Genomic DNA, 21,699 nt, shown 5'->3' on the forward strand with positions numbered 1-21,699 from the left:
TTTGCACAGTAAAAACGGATGACCTGGGTCATGTGGTAATCTATACTTGTGAACAGGGCCTTTGGCAAAGTGACAGCTAAGTCGGCTGGACTTCCAAGTCTGGGGACCACTTGGGGTAAAAAAAAGAAAAAAAGAAAAGAATGCTGAAACAAGATTATGTACATCAATCAGGCTGCTCCAAGGACACGTCACCTGGCTCACTGTCAGAATGATGCCGCTTCAAGTGCTTTTGACGGATGCTGTTGATGGACGGGTGAAGTATTAGGAACGGCAGCACCAGATCCTGGGTTTATGTTTCCAAAGGTCCCCCCCCCCCCTTCAAAAAGGGTACAACTGCTGCAGGTCCTGATTCATTCTGAACAGAGTCCAGGCCAAGGAACTGTCCCGCATGATCCAAAAACTGTAAAGCATCTAAAGATGCCAGGGGCATGACTGGAATTTGATTATTAGTTGAAGGACAGAGACGAGAAAAATAAAGCAGAAGGAAGGGTAAGGATGTGAGAAAACAGAAGAGATTAAAAGAAGGAGAGTGGTCTGTGAAGAGGGCCAAGTAGGACTGAAGGAAAGGGGCGGGTAGTGATGAAAGGAGAAGATTCCTATGACATGAAATATCTTTAACAGGGTTTGTCATATCCTCTTTTGCCCTTTTTTCCATGCCTTTTCTTTTCCATCTTCTTTTACCCACTCTGAGAGCCATCGGAGTGTATGAATCTCCTTCAAGGTTGGGTAATTATAGCAGCAAAGAAAAGGGGGGGGAAAAAAACGCTTGCCCAACAGAAAGCACACTTCTGTTTTGTGAGCACCGATTGTTGATTCATCTTTTCATAATGAGGCCACTCCAATTACGAACATGTTTCTGTCCTCGTCCAATTTATAGCTACTTGGTTGCCTTTTTTTTTTCCTTTTTTTTTTTTAAGTAAAGGTAGGCCTTAATAGAATATTCACAAATAAATACACACACAAAAAATAACACTGCACATCTGCGAAGAGCTCTGACTAGCAGAGCACAGCCAAGAGCTTCTGGGAGTCTAAATTGATTTCCCCTCTCGTGAACCCATCTCTTAATTTCTAAGTATTTTATTTCATTTTTCTGTTTCTGAAATCGGAAAGTCCCGAGGCACAACTACATATCGACGAGCCAGCTCCCACACCTGTTCAGTCTTTAGGGAACTTCAATGAAAGCTACAGCCAACATTTCCCCTGTCAAAGACTCTGCTGTTACCAATCCACCGAGCCAAACTACCATTTTGTACAATTCATTTCTCTGAGCTGCAGAAAGATAGTCGTGGAACATAATATGACTAGCTGCAAAGAGATCTGTCTTATTACAAAGACAAAATGCACCCTCTTTGCAATGAGTCTTGTTTACACAGATGACTGCTGAGCGAGAGTTTGTTTTTATAACCAAAGGAGATTTTGAATATACACCAGACTACTTTGTTAAACCACGGAGGAGATTTAAGGAGGGGGCGTGACCATGGCTTGGCAGCGATCAAATCATTGTTAAAACACCACAAGATAAGTTTATACTGTGTCCCTGGGTCGGTCTTTTTCACTGAATTATAGGAATGTTAGTGCTGATAGCGTGATGATCATTCTTACAGGGGGACACACTTTAGAGATTTATGTAAACAATAGTCGAGGCACAGATAAATGTAATGGGGAAACAGGCTTTGGAGCAATTCCAGGTCTACAACTTAAGCCTTCTGCATGTTGTGTGAGATGGATTTGCTCCCAGGACTGCTCCAGATATTGTTCCAAGAGATGCTGATGTGCAAGATCAAAATGCGCTGAGCTCTGAGAAAAGGAGTCTTCTCCAAACCCTTTGGAAGGCTTCATTTAGAAGACAATCACTTTGTCCCATTGGCCCCATTGTAGCAAAATCTCATATTCGCTTAAGTCACTCGAACTAAGCAGTTTTGGTTCAGGATGCTACTGCAGCAAGCCTGAGTCCCTCCCCCTCGATGTCCTGCTGGACCACCGACGCTTTTCTTAATGAGTGTGTGCATGCATACACGCACACATGGGACCCTCTTCATTATGACAACCTTGTTTTCTCAGAGAGACGCCTGACGCAGCAGTACCAATGATGTCTTCCATATCTACTGCCGCAGGGACAATAAAGAGAGGGCAATGAGAAAAGAGGAAAAGAGGGAGGGCGATGGGAAGGGATACAAGCTACCATACTGAGCCTCAGCCTACACACAAAGACCAACCACCTTAACTTCAAAAGAGAAAGAAAGGCGGGGAAAAAAATGCATGCTCTTAGCTTTTTTTTCCCTCAAGATGGTCTCTATGGGTTAATTAGAACACAAGTCCCACCTTATCTGCCTTCAAGTTGCATAGTATGCATTCACACACAAATACAACTAACTGCCCCGTGCCCTGCTAACACAACACACTTTCCACTACACACATGCACAAACAAATCAGGCTGAGGTTGATTTGTCCACCGGTGCCTTTGGCAAACTAACATCAAACATAATCACCGTCTGTCTGGTCAATTCAGGCCCCATTCTGTTGCCTTTCCTCACGGCCCTGTCCGCGCTCAGGTTAGCTCAAGTCAAAACCTTGTGGTGAAAGTCAATCTGTCTCAACACTGCAAGGGGGTTTGGAAACCGGTAGTGAAATTGTTATCGGAGGTGTCAGGAATGCGCCTTCATGCTGCAGTTAGATTTAACATGGCAGCGTCTGTGTGCTCACATCACTGGCAAGATGTTTTTCCTTTTTTTTGCCTCTTTTTTTTTCTTTTCTTTTTTTAAATGTCAGACAAAAGGTTCACCTGCGCACCACTCTATTCAGAGTTGTGAGAAATGGAAGACCTAGACAGAGAGTAATTGGAAGAAAAAGAGGAGAGCTGAGAGCAGGGAAGACACAAGAGTAGGAACACACTCACTGTGAACATGATAGATTCAGAGGAGGGGAAAAAGAACGCAACCCCTTCTTGGCTCCGGCACTACATCACATTTATATGGGGAGAAGATGCATTTGTGTCTCCTCAAGGACCCAAATGGGTGGACGCAAGTGGAAGAGCGAGAGGAGGAGAGGCATGAGCAAAAGAAATAAGTTACACAGATAGAGAGAAAGAGGACAATGATGACAGCTGGCTGGGCACCTCGTGCATCTGCCAGGGGTGAGTCGCGGAGCCATAATGAAAATGCAGGGCGAGATTAGGATCACTGTGAGAGAGGCCTCTATCCATCACAGATTTCCCACTGAGAAAAGACAGCTTCAATGATAACTGCAAATATGTGGCTATTTGCAGAAGCAGACAGAGTATTTTCAGAACACTGTAACTTTAACTTTTAGCACTGCATCTTATTAATGCACTTTAGTCACATTTATATTGCCACCGGGGTGACTTAGTGCAATTTCTCAGCATTATTTGAACAAAAAGCTTTTTATTTTTCGCCACTCACTTCTGAAGGATTGTCATTTCTCCAGACAGCACCTCTACTAATAAATGTATTACTGGCACTGATGTTGAAGGCGGAAAAAAGAGCTGCTGGATCTGCGATGGAAGAAATAGCCCACACATGGACACAGTACAATATGGCCACAGGCAGGCAGACCCTAAGTCACTATGGCTCAGAGATGGGAAAGCCAGTAAATCAAGCACTGATGCTGCTGCTAAGCCAGATGATATCTTGAGATTTACTTCCATCAGCAATTTTGAACCTAAAGATAGCTAGCTTTGGTTAAATGAAGTTTACTGTGCAATTAACATTTGAAAGCTTTTTGAGGGCCAGTTTAATGCCATTTGGGACTCATTGTTTTGTAGGTTGTGCAGTAGAGCTCTTGTAGCATTTAAATCAAACCTACCTTCTCTTTCCTCTGTCGGCACCCCTCCTCTGCTGCAACCAGGGTTTTGTAGTAGGCACTGCGCTCCGCTGTGAAGTGCACCTTGGACAGAGCATTTTCTACCAGTGCCACAGACAGATTCACACCTTCAATGTGCAGCCAGCCAATGAAGTTCCCTGCTTTGTCCATGCTTTCCACTTCAACTTCCACCTGGAAAACCACAAGAGGAGAAGGGGGGAGGGAGGGAGGAACGAGAGAAAGAAAAGAGGCTCAGTTAATGTTCTGTATCAAGATTACGTTTGAGATTCGTTTACAGCAATAGGAGGAAGGGGGTCCCCCTGAGGAGACATCACTGTTCTTAAATAGAAACATGAATGAAGACCTGTGAGCTTTCTATTGATTCAGTACCACACACACACACATATGCAGATCCTGTTTCATTCCACTGTTGTGGACTTCCCAATGAATCTGGTCTTGGTCAGTACTTTTATAACCAGAGAAAGCCCCGCCTGCACCAGCAGCGACTGCTCGTCTAAGTACACTTTCAGAATAACTTGAGTGTTTGACATTTTCAATTAAGCATGACTGTCAGCTTTCAATAACGTGTCTATTTAGAAATCACTGGGCCTGTGATTGGCCTGCACAAACAGTGGAGGCTATTAGAGGCTTTAAATTAGTGTTGCATATGCACTTCAACCTTAATTAAGAGCCCACATTTCTTCATCCTATTTTTTTTTAAACAACGCAAATCATTTTCAATTAGTGACAGCTAAGTTGCCATTCCCTTAAGTAAACAAATGAGGGCACCCAAATTAGCTAACCCTGCTGACAAAGTAGGAAAGATTTCACAACATTGCCCGTGATGGACTATAACCAAATTCTGCCTATTCAGGCTAATTATCTATTCATTACTTTTTGTTTCATAAATGATGGACGACCAGGAGGCGAAAGAAAAAGGACAAAAAAAAAAATCAATAGCATTTTTCTTTACTCTAAAGCCTAAAGTCAGCGAGAAAGTGAGAGGGCAGGTGTGCTGAGGAGATAGGACGTAGTCAAGCGATTAAGACTTGGACTGCTTAGCCCTGCACTCACAAGGGAAATCTGAGGGGAATTAAGTTTGTAAACTGCTCTGCCTTGTTCTCAGCTGAAGTTAAAAAAAGAAGCTTTTATTACTGAATGTATAATCTGTTCTTTTATTAAGCATAAAATTGACAAGCATTCATATAACAGTGGGACACATATTTCCACTTTCTGGATCCAGTTATATTTGGATAAAGCGTTTTCATCAAGGGTTTGTTCAAAAGCGATATAATGTAATGTAACACCACTTGGTACTAGAGATGGCACGATACCACTTTTTTATGTCCGATACCGATATCATAAATTTGGATATCTGCCGATACCGATATCGTCAGATATAATCGACGTAATCAACCTTAATTTGATGCAGTGTGAAAAAAAAATGCACAGAAATCAATTATTTTTCATCCATCCATCCATCCATTCGCTTCCGCTTATCCTTTTTCAGGGTCGCGGGGGGCGCTGGAGCCTATCCCAGCTGTCATAGGGCGAGAGGCGGGGTACACCCTGGACAGGTCGCCAGTCTGTCACAGGGCTAACACACAGGGACAGACAACCATTCACACTCACATTCATTCGCACATTCACACCTAGTGACAATTTGGATTATCCAATTAACCTATCCCCACAAGCTGCATGTCTTTGGACCAATTATTTTTCAAGAAATATTAAATAGATTCAACATCTTTCTTCAACAAAATTGCAGACTGCACAGATGGTACCTTCCCAAAGGAAAAAGTACTATAGCTTACTAGGGTATATTAGACTTAATAGTTACTATATACAGTAATTGACTTCTATTCATTTTACATCAAATTAAAACTTTGGGTGTCAGATAATTATTTATTAAAAGCTCGACATTTTAAATGAGAATAAGAAAGAAAAGTATGTCTTTGTGCCCCCTTTTCCCTGTTCATGCCCTATCGGCCCCCCTGGCTAAACTTTGCTAGATCTGCCCCTGCACAGTTACCAGCCGTCAGCTACGTAGAAAAAGATCCTGGAGTAGAAAGTAATATTAAATAAATTCTAACAACAGCTGATCAAGCTTAAACGTGCTGCTGTCGTTCAGCCGCTGGTTTACTCTTTCTGGTGCAAAGTGGGGCAAAAACAAACAAGACAGACGGACTCGCGACAGAAAAGCCGATCAACTGATCATTAAGCAGTTTCATGATTGAAGTAGCAGCAAGAAGAGGCAGTCGCTCCATATATCGCTTGTTAAGCTTAACGCAGGAATGCTTTGCAAACATTCAGAGATGGACTTACACACTTGCTTTACTTCTCTCGGGGATAACTTTGTCGGAGATGAAATGCCGGGTTGGTAGCGAAGCTCCACATGCTATCTAGACCACCGACAGGTCCCGCATGCCACAGCCGCTCTATCACGTGATGCATACTGCTCCGACGTGCTAACGTTCTGAGGTGAGTTACGGCGTGTTGCAAGTTTTGTGAGGTGCTTTCGTGATATTTAATGGATCGGATTACATTTTTTATTTTTCTCCGATATCCGATCCAGTAATTTAGGTCAGTATCGGACCGATACCGATACGTAATATCGGATCGGTCCATCTCTACTTGGTACAGTGGCATATCAATGAGGCTCTTGTTTTCAAACTTGGCAAACTATGCTGAACAATTTCATATTTACAGAAAACAACCTGTTTCCTACCAACTAATAAAAACACAGCAGTACTTGTTTTTAACATGTAAAACAAGCAGCTAAAACATTGGCCTGCCCTCCCAGGACAGCAATGGAGTCTAAATTCACTCGTACCTCATCCGCCTCTGTAAAATCTTCATTACTGTCTTTCTGTCTTCCTCGCTGCCATCTCAGATACTAACCCCATTTTATCTTTTTTTTTCCTCCTCTAAGTGGAGAAGCAGTTACATAACTAGGCTATAAGAGCAGCACCGGTCCTCTGAGTATCCAAATGTCAAATGGGGAAGTGGGCGAGTGCTGGAAGAAAAGAGCCAACTTAACTGTTACCAGCTTCCATTAACGCAGCAAATGCAAAAACAAAAATAAAACAATGCTGACAACTAAAAGCAACACTCATAGCTGGGAAAAAATCCAATTTGAAGGAAAAATAGAAACTCGACTAGAAGTTGTCTAGAAGTTATGATCGGAGCACGCAAAGCTCCAAAGCAAAAAGTGTTTATGCTCGCTGTGGGGGGCAAAAAAAACAAAAAGCACAAACCAGGAGATACAAGGGCAACTCTAGTGTGCTCAACAGAATGAATGAAAGCCTTTTGGCTACCCATTTTTCTTTAACTCTGACCGGTCCTTTACTTGGCAGGAGATTCTAGCAAACATTCAGTTATGAAAAAAAATATCTCGATCTGAGCTATAAAGACAGGCACACTAATAGATGGAATAATATTTCCACGGGGGGAATTATACACTGGAATGTTCTATTGCCTCAGAGAATCATAATCCACAATTATTCTCTAATTATCATATTTTGGAGGAAAATATAATTCTCCAGGCCGTGTAGAAACTATTAAATGTGATGAATATCACCAACGTGAGGAGAAAATACGCAGTCGAGTAAGTCGGATCAACCATCTGTAACGAGAACTGATGTTAAAAAAAAAAAAAAAGCAAAAGGAAAACAAAGTGATCCTAAGAAAACACTTTTTCAGTCACAACAACAAATTCGTCTGTGTGCTTTCCTGGACCACTTACATGGGAAACTTCATTTACCACATACTGCCAACCTTATGCAAAGAAAATGAGCCTGCCTGAGCTGATGACGACAAGATGACTCTTGCCTTTGCCTACAGGGATGCTGTAACAGCACACAGCATTAATAACCACCAAACAGACCTACTGAGAAATGTCAGTAATATTACAGGATACATGAGCTGAATGGAAAGCACCAGCAAAGACAGCAGGCTACAATCACACACGCCAGCCTGTCATAATCAAAAGGACTATACCCGGACAGTTCAACTTTAATTAGTCAATCAATAGAAAATGATTATTAAGAATGTTATTCCCTGACTGAAGTCAAAATAAACAACAAATGCGTATATTGAGTGACCACAAAAACATGAAAGCATATGTAAAACTGAACTGACATTTCACCAGGCAGATCTAAAGCATCAAGAGTTTCACAAAGACACAGACAGAATTCAAAGTTCTTCTTTCCTTCAAAGTAAATAGCTTTGGTCACAATGTGCAGAGGACAGGGGAGGCGGAGTGGAAACTGCTTTGAGTAGAGCCCAGATGGTTCCCAGCGGAGGCCTCATCTGAGCCAAGATGGCTCCCGTCGGAACACAAATGGGCTCTGGTAATCTCATAAACGCTGGGATTGTGTCGACACAGTGGACAGAAAAGAAAAAGCAAACTACGCATACGCACAAAGCTAAGCGTGTGTGTGTGTGTGTGTGTGTGTGTGTGTGTGTGTGTGTGTGCGCGTGCAAGTAAATACACATGTGCACTCGTTGACCAGTACAAAACACAAAGCCATTTGGTACAACTGAAGTGAAACCATGGCCCAAGGGCATGTTTTAAAACTGCAGGAGATTGAATTCACTTAGCTGTTTGAAAGTGAGGAGAAAAAAAAACAACAAAACTAAACCGCAGTTGGTGACACATCATGTCAGGGCCAAACCCACACTAAAAAGAAAATGAAGGAATACAGTGGGCTGGCAGTGTAAAACCTGGCATGCAAAGGGATCCAAACAAAAGATGTTTTAAACACCTGGAGGGAAAAACGCCAGTGGCTAAATAAGCACAAGGTACAGAGAACAGGGTGTGCCCATTTCTCTGTGAGCAGTTTTAGACCCTATGAGGTCGAACGTGGCGGGTAAAAAGCTTGTTTTAGCAATGCATTATGTGCTATGCATCCAAAACAGCTTCCTGTAGGCATTTATGCAAGGCACACAAGAGAATAATCTACTAATCAGAGCTTTCAATCATCACTGACAGCAGCTCTGTCACAACTTACATCTCAGTTTTAGTGCATGATCCAATTACTGAGATCACAGTTATCACCATAGAGATTTACATTTATGAGTGAAATTACCAGTTTTGGTCATAAAAGTTTAAAGCCCGAGGCTTTGTCACTAACAAATATAGTGTATGTTCAGAGTGTACTCTAGGCCGCCGCTGCTGTGTGTGAGCGGCTGCCAGAGAGGAAAATGAGTCAAAAAGTCTGTTTATCAAAGAGGGCTCTGTAATGCACAGAACACCGGAAAACCAAACTGGCAGACATTTAGGAATGTCTTTCTTTATTTTCATTGAGCCACTAGAAGGTGGTTGCTTTTATAGTGGTAGTACTCTACCACTTAGCTGCAGACTCAAGTCTCTGAGTGTCTGTATCTATAAAATATATTCATTGGGGGGGAAAAAACAAAAAACAATCAATAGTTCTTAAGTAGCAATTCTACTGTAACGTTGATTAATAGCATCACTTTTTGTCCACATATCTTTTAATGTCCCTCGTGACCTTGACTCAGAAAGAATGAGGCAAGCAAATGGATAGAATCTGTGTTAGAAACAAAAAGGAACGCTTAAGTCACTCCCACATACCCTTTGCTCATCCAGCAGAATAAGCCATCTATCAAACTGAGCCTTGGTGAAGATTGAAGAAGTGATGCGGAGGTGTGTAATGCGCACGTATGTGTGTTCTCCTTTGTGTGCAGGGGCAAAAACATCAAACCTTCTTAGAGCAATGAGTTGTCCTAAGCCCTACATTGAGGTGCAAAGTGGGCAGGGGGGGAAAGGAGTAATCAGATAATCCCTATACCTTATTTCATATTCCAAACCTTCCCTATTCACTTAAAAGAAATCACAGCCTTCAGACACTTAATTCAGAGTCATGAATGTCACATGAAAAGGACAAACTGTCCTTTTCATGGACACATGAGGATTTAAGGAGAAAAAGCCAAGCTTTGAATTGGTCAGCTTCAGTGCTCCGAGCCCACTCTTGCGTGAAGACTCCATTTGTGGGTAGAGCACCCCAATCCAACAAAAGTCCATCATCTCTCAATAATTCCCCACGCATTCCCGCTTATATTGATCATTTTTCTAAGAGGGCACAAGGAGCTTATATGGCACATGTGCACGGCCAAGCCAGACATACACACAGAAATTTGTTCAGATTTACACCTCAATTAAAGTTTCATAAAGGTATACAGTTTGAGCAGGTCATTTATCAAAACTGCTAACTGAACCCAGCTGTCGACAAATAATGAAAAAGCTGCTACTAAGTTAAATTATACATAATATGTTTTATAGTTGTGATTACTTACTAAAGCAACAGCATGTAAAAGGGAACTTTAACATGTGCGAGCGCAAGTAAGTATGAGACACCTGGGATTAGTATTTTAGTGTGGATAAGCTGTAAACGTGCTAGGATGTGCTAGCATCATGTCTCTAGTGTTGTGGCCACCGCGACCTGTAAAAAATTATTCCTTAGTCCATTACTGTTAGTACAGTAATGGAGGTCCATAAACTGCTGTTAATGGGAAACAGTAACACAGCATGCCTGGGAAACAGGGGAATTTGCAAAACCCTCAAATTAAATTCTTTTTTTTGGGCAGGCAATCCTACTACAGTTCCTTACAGATAAATGAGGCAATTTTAAGAAAAGCCACCTCTTTTTAGTGTTTAAAACCTATCCACTGGTGAAAACAAAGGTTCCCTGAGTTTAAAACAGGTTATGTATGTTAGCGGGTTACTGTGGTGGAATCAGGAGAGGAAAAAGCTAACTGGTTCCAGGAGAAATCTATAAATATAGATCACCTTTAAAAGAACGACAGCCAGAGAGAGAGAAAGAGAGAGAGAGAGCAAGAAAGACAGACAAGAATAAATGAATGAATTAAACAAACCACTATTGATTGCTTAATGGCACCGATCAGGCAGAGATCTAAATACTTTGTTAACGGGGGCCTATAATTTAAAAAAAAAAAAAAAAAAAAAAAAAAAAAATCGTCACATGGAAAGAACATCAGCCAATTTCAAACACAGGTGAGTGACCAAAGTGATGATTTATGTAGTCCACACTTCATAAAAAAAATGTAATGAGAGGAAGAGTGGGTAAAATAGGTCTCCAACCATCAAATGTCGGAAACATATTGATGTTACTTCTGTTCTTTTATTAATATCTGCAAATATTAATAGGCTACATTTTTTCTAAACTTACTCTGTTTATTATTTTTTAACATATCCACGGCTGTAATACAGACAATGGTAGCCTGAAAACAACAAACATTTTCTGATGTGGGATGCCTATGGCTGTGGGTTATTGACTGTACAGCTAAAGCTCTGGCACCAACAAATTCCAAACTAGGTTAGTTCAATAATTGTCAGATCACAGGGTCAGGATAAATGGGTAAGAGGAGCATGACAGAAAAACGATTCTGTATTATTAATTGTTTAAATATGTAAACATATCTGTAGTATAAAGGGATCAAAAAAGGAAGGGCTTGTTTGTACAGCTATAAATGACTTGTTTCTGTGCAAGAACTTCAAATAGGTGGAAATGTTAAAAGAAAGAAAGAAACAGTCAATTTGCTGTATGGTGTAAGGTGAGGATTGGCTTCACCCTGGCAGGATATTGCTGTCCAGAGTGCTCACTGCAGAGCTCGAGTGAGTCTCAATCTGGCTGTCTAAACAATTTGGTGCCAGAAGGACTTTGGGGACTCACTCACTCTACTTCCTTACATGCCCAGCATCTACAGTTATAGACATAGCTGCTTTGAGGAAAACAAATCTTTTACTGGCACTACAGGAAATCAACTAGCGTACGCTCCGGTCTTTCAGATTTGAGTGCTTCACCCTGGCCTGACATCCTGTTCCTGAAGCAAACAGTCAATTTCTTTCAAATCTAAGGAGAAGCGGGTGAACTTGTGATGCCAGATTCTGAAGCATAAAAGGACACGATTACGACTCCCCGGTGAAAGAAAAGACTAAGAAAAAAGGCCAGGCATCAGCAGACTTCAGAGGACCTTTGCAGCCTTTTGGCTGACTTGGACAGAGATTTTATCATTCGGCCGAACTGGGACTGTGAAGACAGGGTTCACAGAGAGGCAAGTATGAGAAAAATGCATATTTTTGCATGGCTCTCTTCCTCATCTACTGCGTATATCTGAATTAAACCGTGAAGTCATTACCGTAGAAGAATGCTGTCATTTTAACAGACAAGTGAGGTACATGTCTGAAAAGGGCTTTATGCTGCTTTACAATGTCAATGTACAAACTCAGCATCCTGTAGAAATAAAGGTTAACATTTGTTCTTTGGGAGTTGTGACCTATTTCTGCAACGGCTGGTGTTGCTTGCATCGAGCTATAACATACCAGCTGGACAGGAATGTGTTTGTGTGCGTCTTTGTGAGTGTGTTGACTCTCCCAAGGGTGATCAATGTGACTCAGGGGGTCCCATGCATCACTGTCAGTGGCAGGCTGCTGTCTATCGGTGAGGAGGTTGGGGAAAAGTCAAACAGTTTTTCAAAAGGCCGGAGCCATTAACAGTCAAGCAAGCAAGCATGATCCCCATCATTAAAACCTGCCTGATGCCAATTAAAGAGTTTTCCTTTCATCAATAGATAACTGACATTTCCCATGCATCACTACTCTAACGATAGACGTGAATGAAGGAAAGCTGGTGGAAAGAGTTGAATAGGAGAAACAGAAACATGGGAATAGTAAGCCACGTGATACTAATACTATTCAAGTAAAAAAGATGGGAGAAACGATAACATAGAAGTCTTACATGTTATTTTTTAATGAGTCTGTTATTAGGCCCTGGCATCACTTGCCTTTCAAGCACAGATCAACTCTCTTCACATCATGTGGTATTTGTTGAAAATGGAGAAAAACAAGAACACAGTTTTAACCTATTTCATAAGTAGTCATTTAATAAGGTGGTTCTGGATTGTAACTATAAAGCCTCGTGGAAATATAGTAGATACAGCCAACTGAGAAGAGAAGAAGGAGCAGACCCAGGGTATGTTGAAGAGATTATATCTCTCAGCTTGCCTCACTTTCCCCTGAAGAGCTGGAGGCATCTCAACTTAGACTCCTGCCCCCTACCACCTAGATACGAATAAGTGGTAGGAAATGATTTGATTAGCCACAATATAAAAACCACTGACAGATAACATGTTAAACATTGAAAATGTAATCAATGTAAACCTTGATCCAACTTTAATGTGGATCTAACTTTAACATGTTCCACACTTCTCCAAACACAGGCAGTGTCAGCCTCCCCCAGATGGACAACGTGCCCCATCATACACCAAGAACTGCTCAGAAACATCTACCCTCTACAATCCCCAGATCCCAATCCAACTGAGCATACGTAGGATATGCTAGAACAAGCCTAACCCACAGTGGACGTCACCAGAGCAAACTGTTAATGTCTTGGCACCCAACAATACAGGATGCTCCCAGAGGTCCAATGTCAATGCCCCAAAGGGTCAGAGCAATTCTGCCTTTGCATGAATTTCACAAACAATGCATACAGACCGCATTATTGTCTTTGTTTTGTCTACTATACCCCAGTTTAAATGCAGATGGTTCTGTCTGTCGTGCATCTCGAAAGGGGGAAAAAAAAGTGGGGAGAAAAGGATTAAAGCCAGAGTTCTGTTCACAGGCTAAGTGACTGGCTGCACTGACAAAGTTAATTATAAGAAGAACAGCTTTTCTTTTTAGAGAACGGCTTTGAAAAACTAAGAGTTCATAGAAAACGTGTCAGAGTAAAGACAGAGAGAAAGAAATCAAAGGTCAACAAGGAATCGATCAGGGCAGAATCTGCTGCTGTCCTCCAAAACAATCTACTGTAGACTATCATACTGTGTATTGCTGACTACACATAGCATTTTAACTGAAGTATTATCAAAAACAAATTCATCTTTTTGCCAGCGACTTCACATGAGAAACCAAAGAATGACTTGAATCACTCTATCATGGTGGCAGCTACTTTGCCATAAAGAGCCCTTCAACAAGTAGTAGATCTTACCATTGAATTTAGTGAATCTAAGACCGAATAGTGCCTTTTGTAACATTAATCAGATTCATGAAAAGGTTGTAGTAAACTGCATGAAAATGAAATGCAGCCTGGTTGGACCCTGCAGGCCTTCATGATGCTCGTTGATCTTTGTGATGGTTTTTCTTTGATTTCACCTCAAAGCCAATACATGTGCAACAGTTACAAATCACAGAACCCGTGGCCCCAATACAATCAAAGGGTCAGCAATACTGTGCAGCATAAAACCTTTGCCAGAGTAATGATGACCCAAGAAGGTGCAGCATCAGTGTATGTTGCCAAATCTGGTCTGATAGCTCAGTAATGTTGTCAGGATGGTTGATCCCTTGAGTAACAAACAAATCTTTCAAAATCCACAATCTGAAACAGTTACAAATGAATATTGCATTACTTATAACAAAAAAAACCCATTTTGCTATGAAATTCATTACATTTTTGAATGGAAGGGTTGCTTTTTTGAATTGTGTGTAACGGGAAAAAAGGGTTAACAAAGTATATATGATAAAAGCGACAGCTTCAAAGAGGGCTTGAAGATAAAAAGGTAACACTGCAAGGGTCAGGAAAACTAATCATGCTAAACCTGTAGCTAAATTAGTTTATAGATTATTTGTTATCCAGATGAAAGAACAGCACAGTCCTTGCATAGCACAAGACATAGCTGAGAAAGAGCAAAGCTCCACACTGGCCCTAACAGCCTGGTTATTAAAATCAATAACAGCAATAACTACAATCCATCTCATTTTTAAGGAAGGGGGGACATGGCATTCGGGTCGATGAATATTGAGCTACATTTGTAAAATTGCTAATATCATATAATTCCCCTTAACTGGGTGTCGTGAGGGTACAGGTGGGGAAACAAATTGAACTGAGCTCTAAGTTATTGAATGGTTGTTAAAAGCACACACACACACACATCTGTGAAAATCATTAGTTTACAACAATTTTCTTTTCTGTCAATATAACACCATGATGTAGCTACCATAGCTGTGAATAGATACAAAGGGGTTTTACAAAAAAAAAAAAGAGCCTCTCTGCCAACACTGGATATTGTCCTTTTGTTTTTAAGCATTTTTCACTTAGTTCCCAGAGCTACACTGTGCTGTGTGTTGAGATGCTCAGCTTGTCAAGACCCAAGGGTACAGGAAACCCACAGCAGTTCAAATCTTCAAGTCGCTGCCTAAAGCAGTGAAAAGCTTGGCGGGAGCAGTCAAGCCGCATTGAGCACATTCAGGGGTGGTCGAAATGATTGGAGACCACATTAAGTCAGAAAATGACAGCGTGGTTTTTCCAGATCCATTCACACGTACACCTTTGACTGCATAACCAATGAAGTAAAGCCACTATTCTGCAATCAATGAGCAATGAACAGTATAGCAACAAAGAAATATAGGAGGTTCAAAAAAACCTATAACAATAACAAGGAGAATAAAAGGTAAACGCTAAAGTGGTAGCTCATATTGTTCAGCTGACCAGTGCAGCTCATTGTATAATATAAACTGCAGGTAACGGCTCTCATCATGAAAATGATTTAATGCAACTGTAATTTAATCACATGGAGGTTTTTCTTTTTTTTTCAGCTTTCAAACACACAATTGTAAAGCTGCTCGCTTTACAATGAAAAAAAAAAAAAAAAACACTCTTTCCTCCACTACATTACAAAACGATGTTTTTTTCTCCCCAGTGTAGTTAACAGTGGATACATTCTCATGGGGGAAGAACCCCCCTACCCCCCACCATAAAAGAAAAAGCCTCAGCACTGGCTCGATTTATAAGCGTGATGTACTCTATGGGGTAGATGACTCATTAACAACACTCAATCAATCCCATTTACTATTTCCACCCAATGCGGCTTATCACTATGGGCGATGACATACATGTAAAAGTAAAAGACAATGACTTATGAAACATCTCTACAGTGATACTCTGCAGTAATATCCATCACACGAGCAGCTGTTTCTTCACTCCACTTGCAGCAGCTTTATGAATCAATTTAAGATTTCATAATGGAATTTTAAATATTTATGATTCTGTGGCTGCAGTGACCCAACTGCAACAGAGTGCAATGATAGTGATCTGTCAGGAAAACAGTGGTGTTACTGGACATCTTAAAGCACTGCCAGTTGTAGATGACGACAGCCTTAAAGAACAGATGAACGGAGGCTAGATGGAAGACAGAAAAAGAGTGCAGACTGACAGCAATAGCAACATCCCCACGAGACCAGGCAACACTTAGACATGGTGATCAACAGAAAGAAATTGTGAGGCGGTTTGGTTCATTATTTATGACTGGCCCAAAGTACCTACTTGAATTTCCTCTCACTTCAAGAGAGATATAATTTCCAAGTAATAACTGAAAAAGTGTTCAGCGTACCGACAAAAAATCTTTAATACAAAGTTATATTGCGAGTGAAGAAGGGAGGGGGAAAAAACCCAACAACAACAACAAAAAAAAACTTCCAAGGCACTGAGACAAACACTTCTACACCTACCGGCATAGTGGCGACGTTATTATGGCTCAATGACCTCAGGGGGGAAGAGATGGCAAGTGACAGAGAGATGGGGCACGGGGCAATCATGGCCAGGCCATCATCATTTGTCTCTACCTCTTTTTCTATCCTCTTTCACTAGTTGACAAGGCAAATGGCATAGCCAGCCTGTGTCACTCAAAAAGCCATTTCTGTCCTCCCAGACCATGCTTGTGCTGACAGAGTATAAGAACGAGAGTGAGAAAAAGGGGAGGAAAAGCGCCGACAGAGGATTTTTCAACATGGCTTTTTGTCAATTTCTGTGTGCTTGTCAAATGGAGAGGCAGTGCCTAGTTGCGGGGCTGGTTGGAGCGTTGTTAGGCAGAGGTTGAAGTTTGAGTGCGAGAAGAGTGGTAGCGATGAGCTGCTGAAGAGGTACTCCTGTTTGCTATAGACTAGTGTTGCATTAAAGAGTCGACATTACAGGTTGGAGGCCACCAGGGCAGGGCAGAAGGAAGACGTTCCTGCTCTGAACACGTTTATTCTAGATTCACATGTCATTTCTAAAGGGCTGCCATAAAAGCACAGTCAGGTTTAAGTGGAAAATTATACACAAGACTGCAGTGTGGCAACTATTAGAGATCACATTAAAGCCAGTTAAAATGAATCTTTCGTGGAAACAGGTAGCCAGAGATCACATATATAAAATCGGAAATGATATGACGCCATTCAGCCGCATAAAAGAGAGCACCTCTTGAGACAAATCATTGCATAATCATCCGTCAGTTTTGCCAATCCAATCCAATTCGCATATTCAATCACATAAATGGCAAGTGACGATCAAACAAATTAGATAGGGAATTGAGGTGGGTGTTGGTGTGTGATTGTGTGTGAGCGCAAGATGGAGGGGGTAGGACAGATTGAATCAAGTCATGCTTACTTATGAGCCATGCAGTTAGTCTGTTGCTGGCCTGCAAACGATGATTCATTGGCTAATATAATTTGTTCTCAATTTTCCATCTTCAGCTGTGCGGTTTGACCAGTCTGACTAGTACCCTGCACACAGGAGTTTATCTAATCAGCGTGTGTCAAATAAATGAGATAAGAGCCACCCTTGCACCTGGACTTCATTAGCAGTTCCACCTTTAGGTACACAGTACTCAAAGACAGATCAGCTAAATGGAAGGTTAGGTTGTCTCATGCTAGTAACTTTGCTCATATTGAGTTAGCACATATAGTAAATATTTGGGCCATACTTGGAAAAGCACAAATTCTTGGACAACAGTGCTTTTTTTTTTTTTTTTTTTTTTTTTTAAAAATCGCCAATTTGAGTTTGAACCCGTTACAACTGCTTACCGCCTGCACTCCCGAACACACTGCATAGGGAACTATGCAACTATAGCAACTATATCCACAGAAAGACAATTTAGCTTCTCCGGGCGATTCTTAATATTTAAGGTAAGTTTCAGGCTGACATCATTTTATTGCTGTGACTTTTGTCCAATCATCACTTTCCTCATTTTTTTTTTTTTCTAAACTGCTATAGGGGAGACCGGGGATAGTTGTAACATGGGTCAGTTGTAACACTTCCAATTTCTCCAATCAGGGCTAAGTTTCAAATGATGTGACTCATCCTGTGCATGCCCAACTCAGTTCTGCTATCACATGTGAAAAATCAGCACATTTTGTCAAACACAGACAATTTAACATGAAAAAAAAAAAGTAATTTGTATGCCAAAAAGTAAGTTTTTCTACTTTATTTCAATTTCTAATAGCATTATCTGCTTTGCAGCTAAACTCATCAAACTTAAATTATGTTATTTGTATGTCTATGGGGATATATTCTGTGTAGGTCTTTAGTGCTAATGTTTAGCCATTGGCTGTAATGTTAGCTAGTTCATGGCTATAGGAGTCTGGGTCAGTTGTAACAATAACGCAGATGTTAAAACGTACCACACTATTACTTTAACTTCTATTAAACAAGTTGGGGCAACGACATCAGCAGAGAGAGGTTCACTGGTCGCATTTGTATATGCGGTTAATGCCATTGGCAAGACAATTCCTCCACTGTTTGTGTTCCCACACATATATTATGCAGACCTCTGTGTCAGAGATGGACCAGTAGGAAGTACTGGTAATGGAAATAAATCAGGATGGGTGCAAGAAACAGATTTCCTCATCTTTCTGAAGCACTCTGCAAACCACACCAAGGTAAGCCATGATAAAAAGTAATGGAATTGCGATGCTGGTGAACAACTACATTTTTTCAGCTTCATTGTTATGTTCAAAATTGGTGCAAGAGTTGTAGGTTATAATGCCCACTGAGCCAATGAGGCCAAACTCAAGGAAGACCAACCAAAATTAATGAAATATTCAGTTGCAGAAAATTCCATAATATGTATATATGGAATATGTTCAAAAGCTAGATTTCTGCATTCTGTCACACACACACACAGAGCTACATAAATGGATGTAAGTGCATTCATGTGTTGAATAAACAAAGATTACATGTTAATGTTTTGTTAGTACCCTTATTTCATTGTGTTACATTTCACCCCAGGATATGTTACAACTAACCCAGACTATGGGGTTAATTGTAACATTTCACTCTTTGTGTTTGAGACCATACCATGCAATGGGTAATTGTGTTGCAGAGAAAATAGCTGCACCATTTAATAGCAGAGACATGTAAATACTTTGCATTACACTTTGAATCCACTACCTTAAAAGAGCTTCAATTTACAGACAGAAATGTCAAAAATGTTACAACTATCCCCGGTCTCCCCTATTCCATATTCTTTCGCGATATTTCTTTTTTTTTTTTTTTTATCATTGCCTTACATTATATCGGTATTACCGTGAACGGTATAATATGGCCAGGCCCTAGCTGGTTTGACTTAAAGTATATACCAGAGTATCAGTAATATTACTATTATTAATTACTAATCAATTTTAAATCATGCTTTTTATTTGTTCTTGTTTCTAATGTCTCTGTAAAGCACTTTGAATCACCTTGTTGTTGAATTGCGCTATACAAATAAACTTGCCTTGCCTTGCCTTATTAGTAATATATAGCATGAGTTTATGGACTGCACATAGTTCAGTTTAATATACAGCTGTTAGGTATCAGAAAAATAATAGTGTAAAAAATTATTATTATTATTATTATTATTATTAATAAAAGCTGTCCTTCTCATTTCTGAAGCGGAAATTTTATATTAGGCAAGAATAGGGAAACTTTTTGATTTTAAAACAACCACAATAACGCACTACAGTGGCAAACAACCCAGACCTGAACCCTACTGGAAAACACTTAGAAGCCAGACCGGTGCTACAAACTAACCAATTCTACCATAAAAAGAGGCAAAAATCTCCACCCTGAACAAGCTTGGCAACTAAAAGCATCCAGTTGAGGTGCACTAAGCGTTAACGGACACTTAACCAAATATTAGTGTGGGTGTATGTAAACGTCTGAGCCTGTATGTATACTTTCGCCCTGTGTAGATTAGAGGAAATCGAAAACAAATTTCAACTTGTAATTCCATAAAAATGTATGCTGTACTGTCATTTCACCCTGGAAGAACAACAGTTCAAAGAAGTGATTAAAAGCTGAAAATTACCATCACATCCATGTCCATGATAAGTGTATGTAAACTTCTGACTGCAACTGTATGTTTAAAAAAAAAAAAATCCATTATTTATAGTAAAAATCTATTAAACTCTGCAGAAAACAATACGAACAGCACACAATTATGCACTTTGAAACACTTGGCTTACAAGGTACCATTTCCAGCAGAAGTGCTTTTAACACCACCAGGTGTGTGATATTACAATTATGCTTCCAAACAGGATGGATAACACTTGATTCAAAACAGACAGTAGTGCACACACTCTTCAAATTCAATTTCAACAATGCGGCCACAGGCAAAAGCAGACACCAAACTACCATTCCACAGTGTCAGAGTCACAAGCAGTGTTGGGATGGTTACTTTTAAAATGTATTTCACTCCAGATTACAGAATACATACCTCAAAATGTATTTTGTAACATATTCCGTTACATTACTCAATGAGAGTAACGTATTCTGAATACTTCGGATTACTTAATATATTATCATGCTTTTTACAACTACATGAATGTACTCTTGCTGTGTAATTTATTACTATTACTGAAGGTTACTTGCCATACCAATACCAACTAGATTTTTAAATCTTACTATAATATGAGTAACAGTGGGGTGGACATTAGGTAAGGCTGCACTTTTCTCGCGCATATATAAAACAGGTCCGCAGCTCCGAACTGTAGTAAAGGGACCTCTGGCTGATAACTCGGGTCAGGCTCGTAGCCAAAAACTAGCTTTACTTTGTTGTCTGGGTCAACTTTGCTAGCGAGAGAGAGAGAGGCGTTGAAAGGCTGCTCCAACCGAACTTATTGTTTCGGAGGAAAACACGAACATAGTATACAATCGAGTCTTAATAGCTTACTTACAACTGGACTCATCAGGCACTCTTTTTGGCTGCAGTGGTTATTATTATATTTACATGCTTGCTCTTGACATGGGCTGTGAGATTGAGACCCAGGCATTAGAGCCTCTTAATGCGTGTTTTGTTTGGGTTTCCACCGGCGTGTTACCAAAAATAGAGAGGGCATAGCCTAACATATGAAACAGGAAAAGACCGCCGTGTAATCCATTTATTTCAACAAAGTAACTGTATTCTGAATACCACCTATTTAAACAGTAACTGTAACAGAATACAGTTACTCATATTTCGTATTTTAAATACGTAACGCCAGTCCATGTATTCGGTTACTCCCCAACACTGATCACAAGCTATTTAGGCAATTTTGTGGCCAGGTCAACACTCATGCTTCCCAGACTTACTGGTTGAGCTACATTTTAAGAAGACCCCATGTACATAGGCGTTTGGTTTATGTTATTTTTAATTGATGGGGGGAACAAAAGTGGTGAGATCAAATATTTTCTCCTAAGAAAATTAGAACTTCGGCATCTTAGTGGCTTTATTCATTTTATTTACTCAGTAATTTATTCCTGAGTAAAGCTGAGCAACAAACTAATGGATGGCAGAAAAGTGTCAGGAAACTAGAGCAGTTCGAGTGTCAGCAAAGCCATGTGTGGAAAAAAAAACAAAAAAAACATCTGCAGGCCCCTCATTTAAAACTTACATACATACATCTGAGTTAACATTTTATAGCCAGTTAGATGTAAGAGAGGTCAGTGGCATGTGCACGTGTTCCTTTATGGACTGTGATAATGACATTACGCATCTCAAAAGCAGAAACTTACTGAGAACCCCTGTAGCATTTCTAATCACTACAATTTTTTTTGCCCTTATCACTAT

At 40.4% G+C, this 21,699-nt stretch overlaps 1 protein-coding gene across 1 annotated transcript in view; it reads right to left on the reverse strand.

The window, feature by feature from the left end:
* Positions 1-21,699, reverse strand: part of snd1 (staphylococcal nuclease and tudor domain containing 1) — a 176,454-nt gene that overhangs the window by 59,616 nt on the left and 95,139 nt on the right. Inside the window, exon 17 of the mRNA XM_085251073.1 lies at positions 3,823-4,011. Within this exon, the coding sequence (XP_085107199.1) occupies positions 3,823-4,011 (189 nt within the window). The remainder of the gene's footprint in view (positions 1-3,822; positions 4,012-21,699) is intronic.

This window comes from Mchenga conophoros, linkage group LG17 (genome assembly GCF_057382185.1).
Source record: "Mchenga conophoros isolate Kocher_MC1m ecotype Shallow Benthic linkage group LG17, M_conophoros_male_GT1.1, whole genome shotgun sequence".
In the NCBI taxonomy this organism is placed as follows: domain Eukaryota; kingdom Metazoa; phylum Chordata; class Actinopteri; order Cichliformes; family Cichlidae; genus Mchenga; species Mchenga conophoros.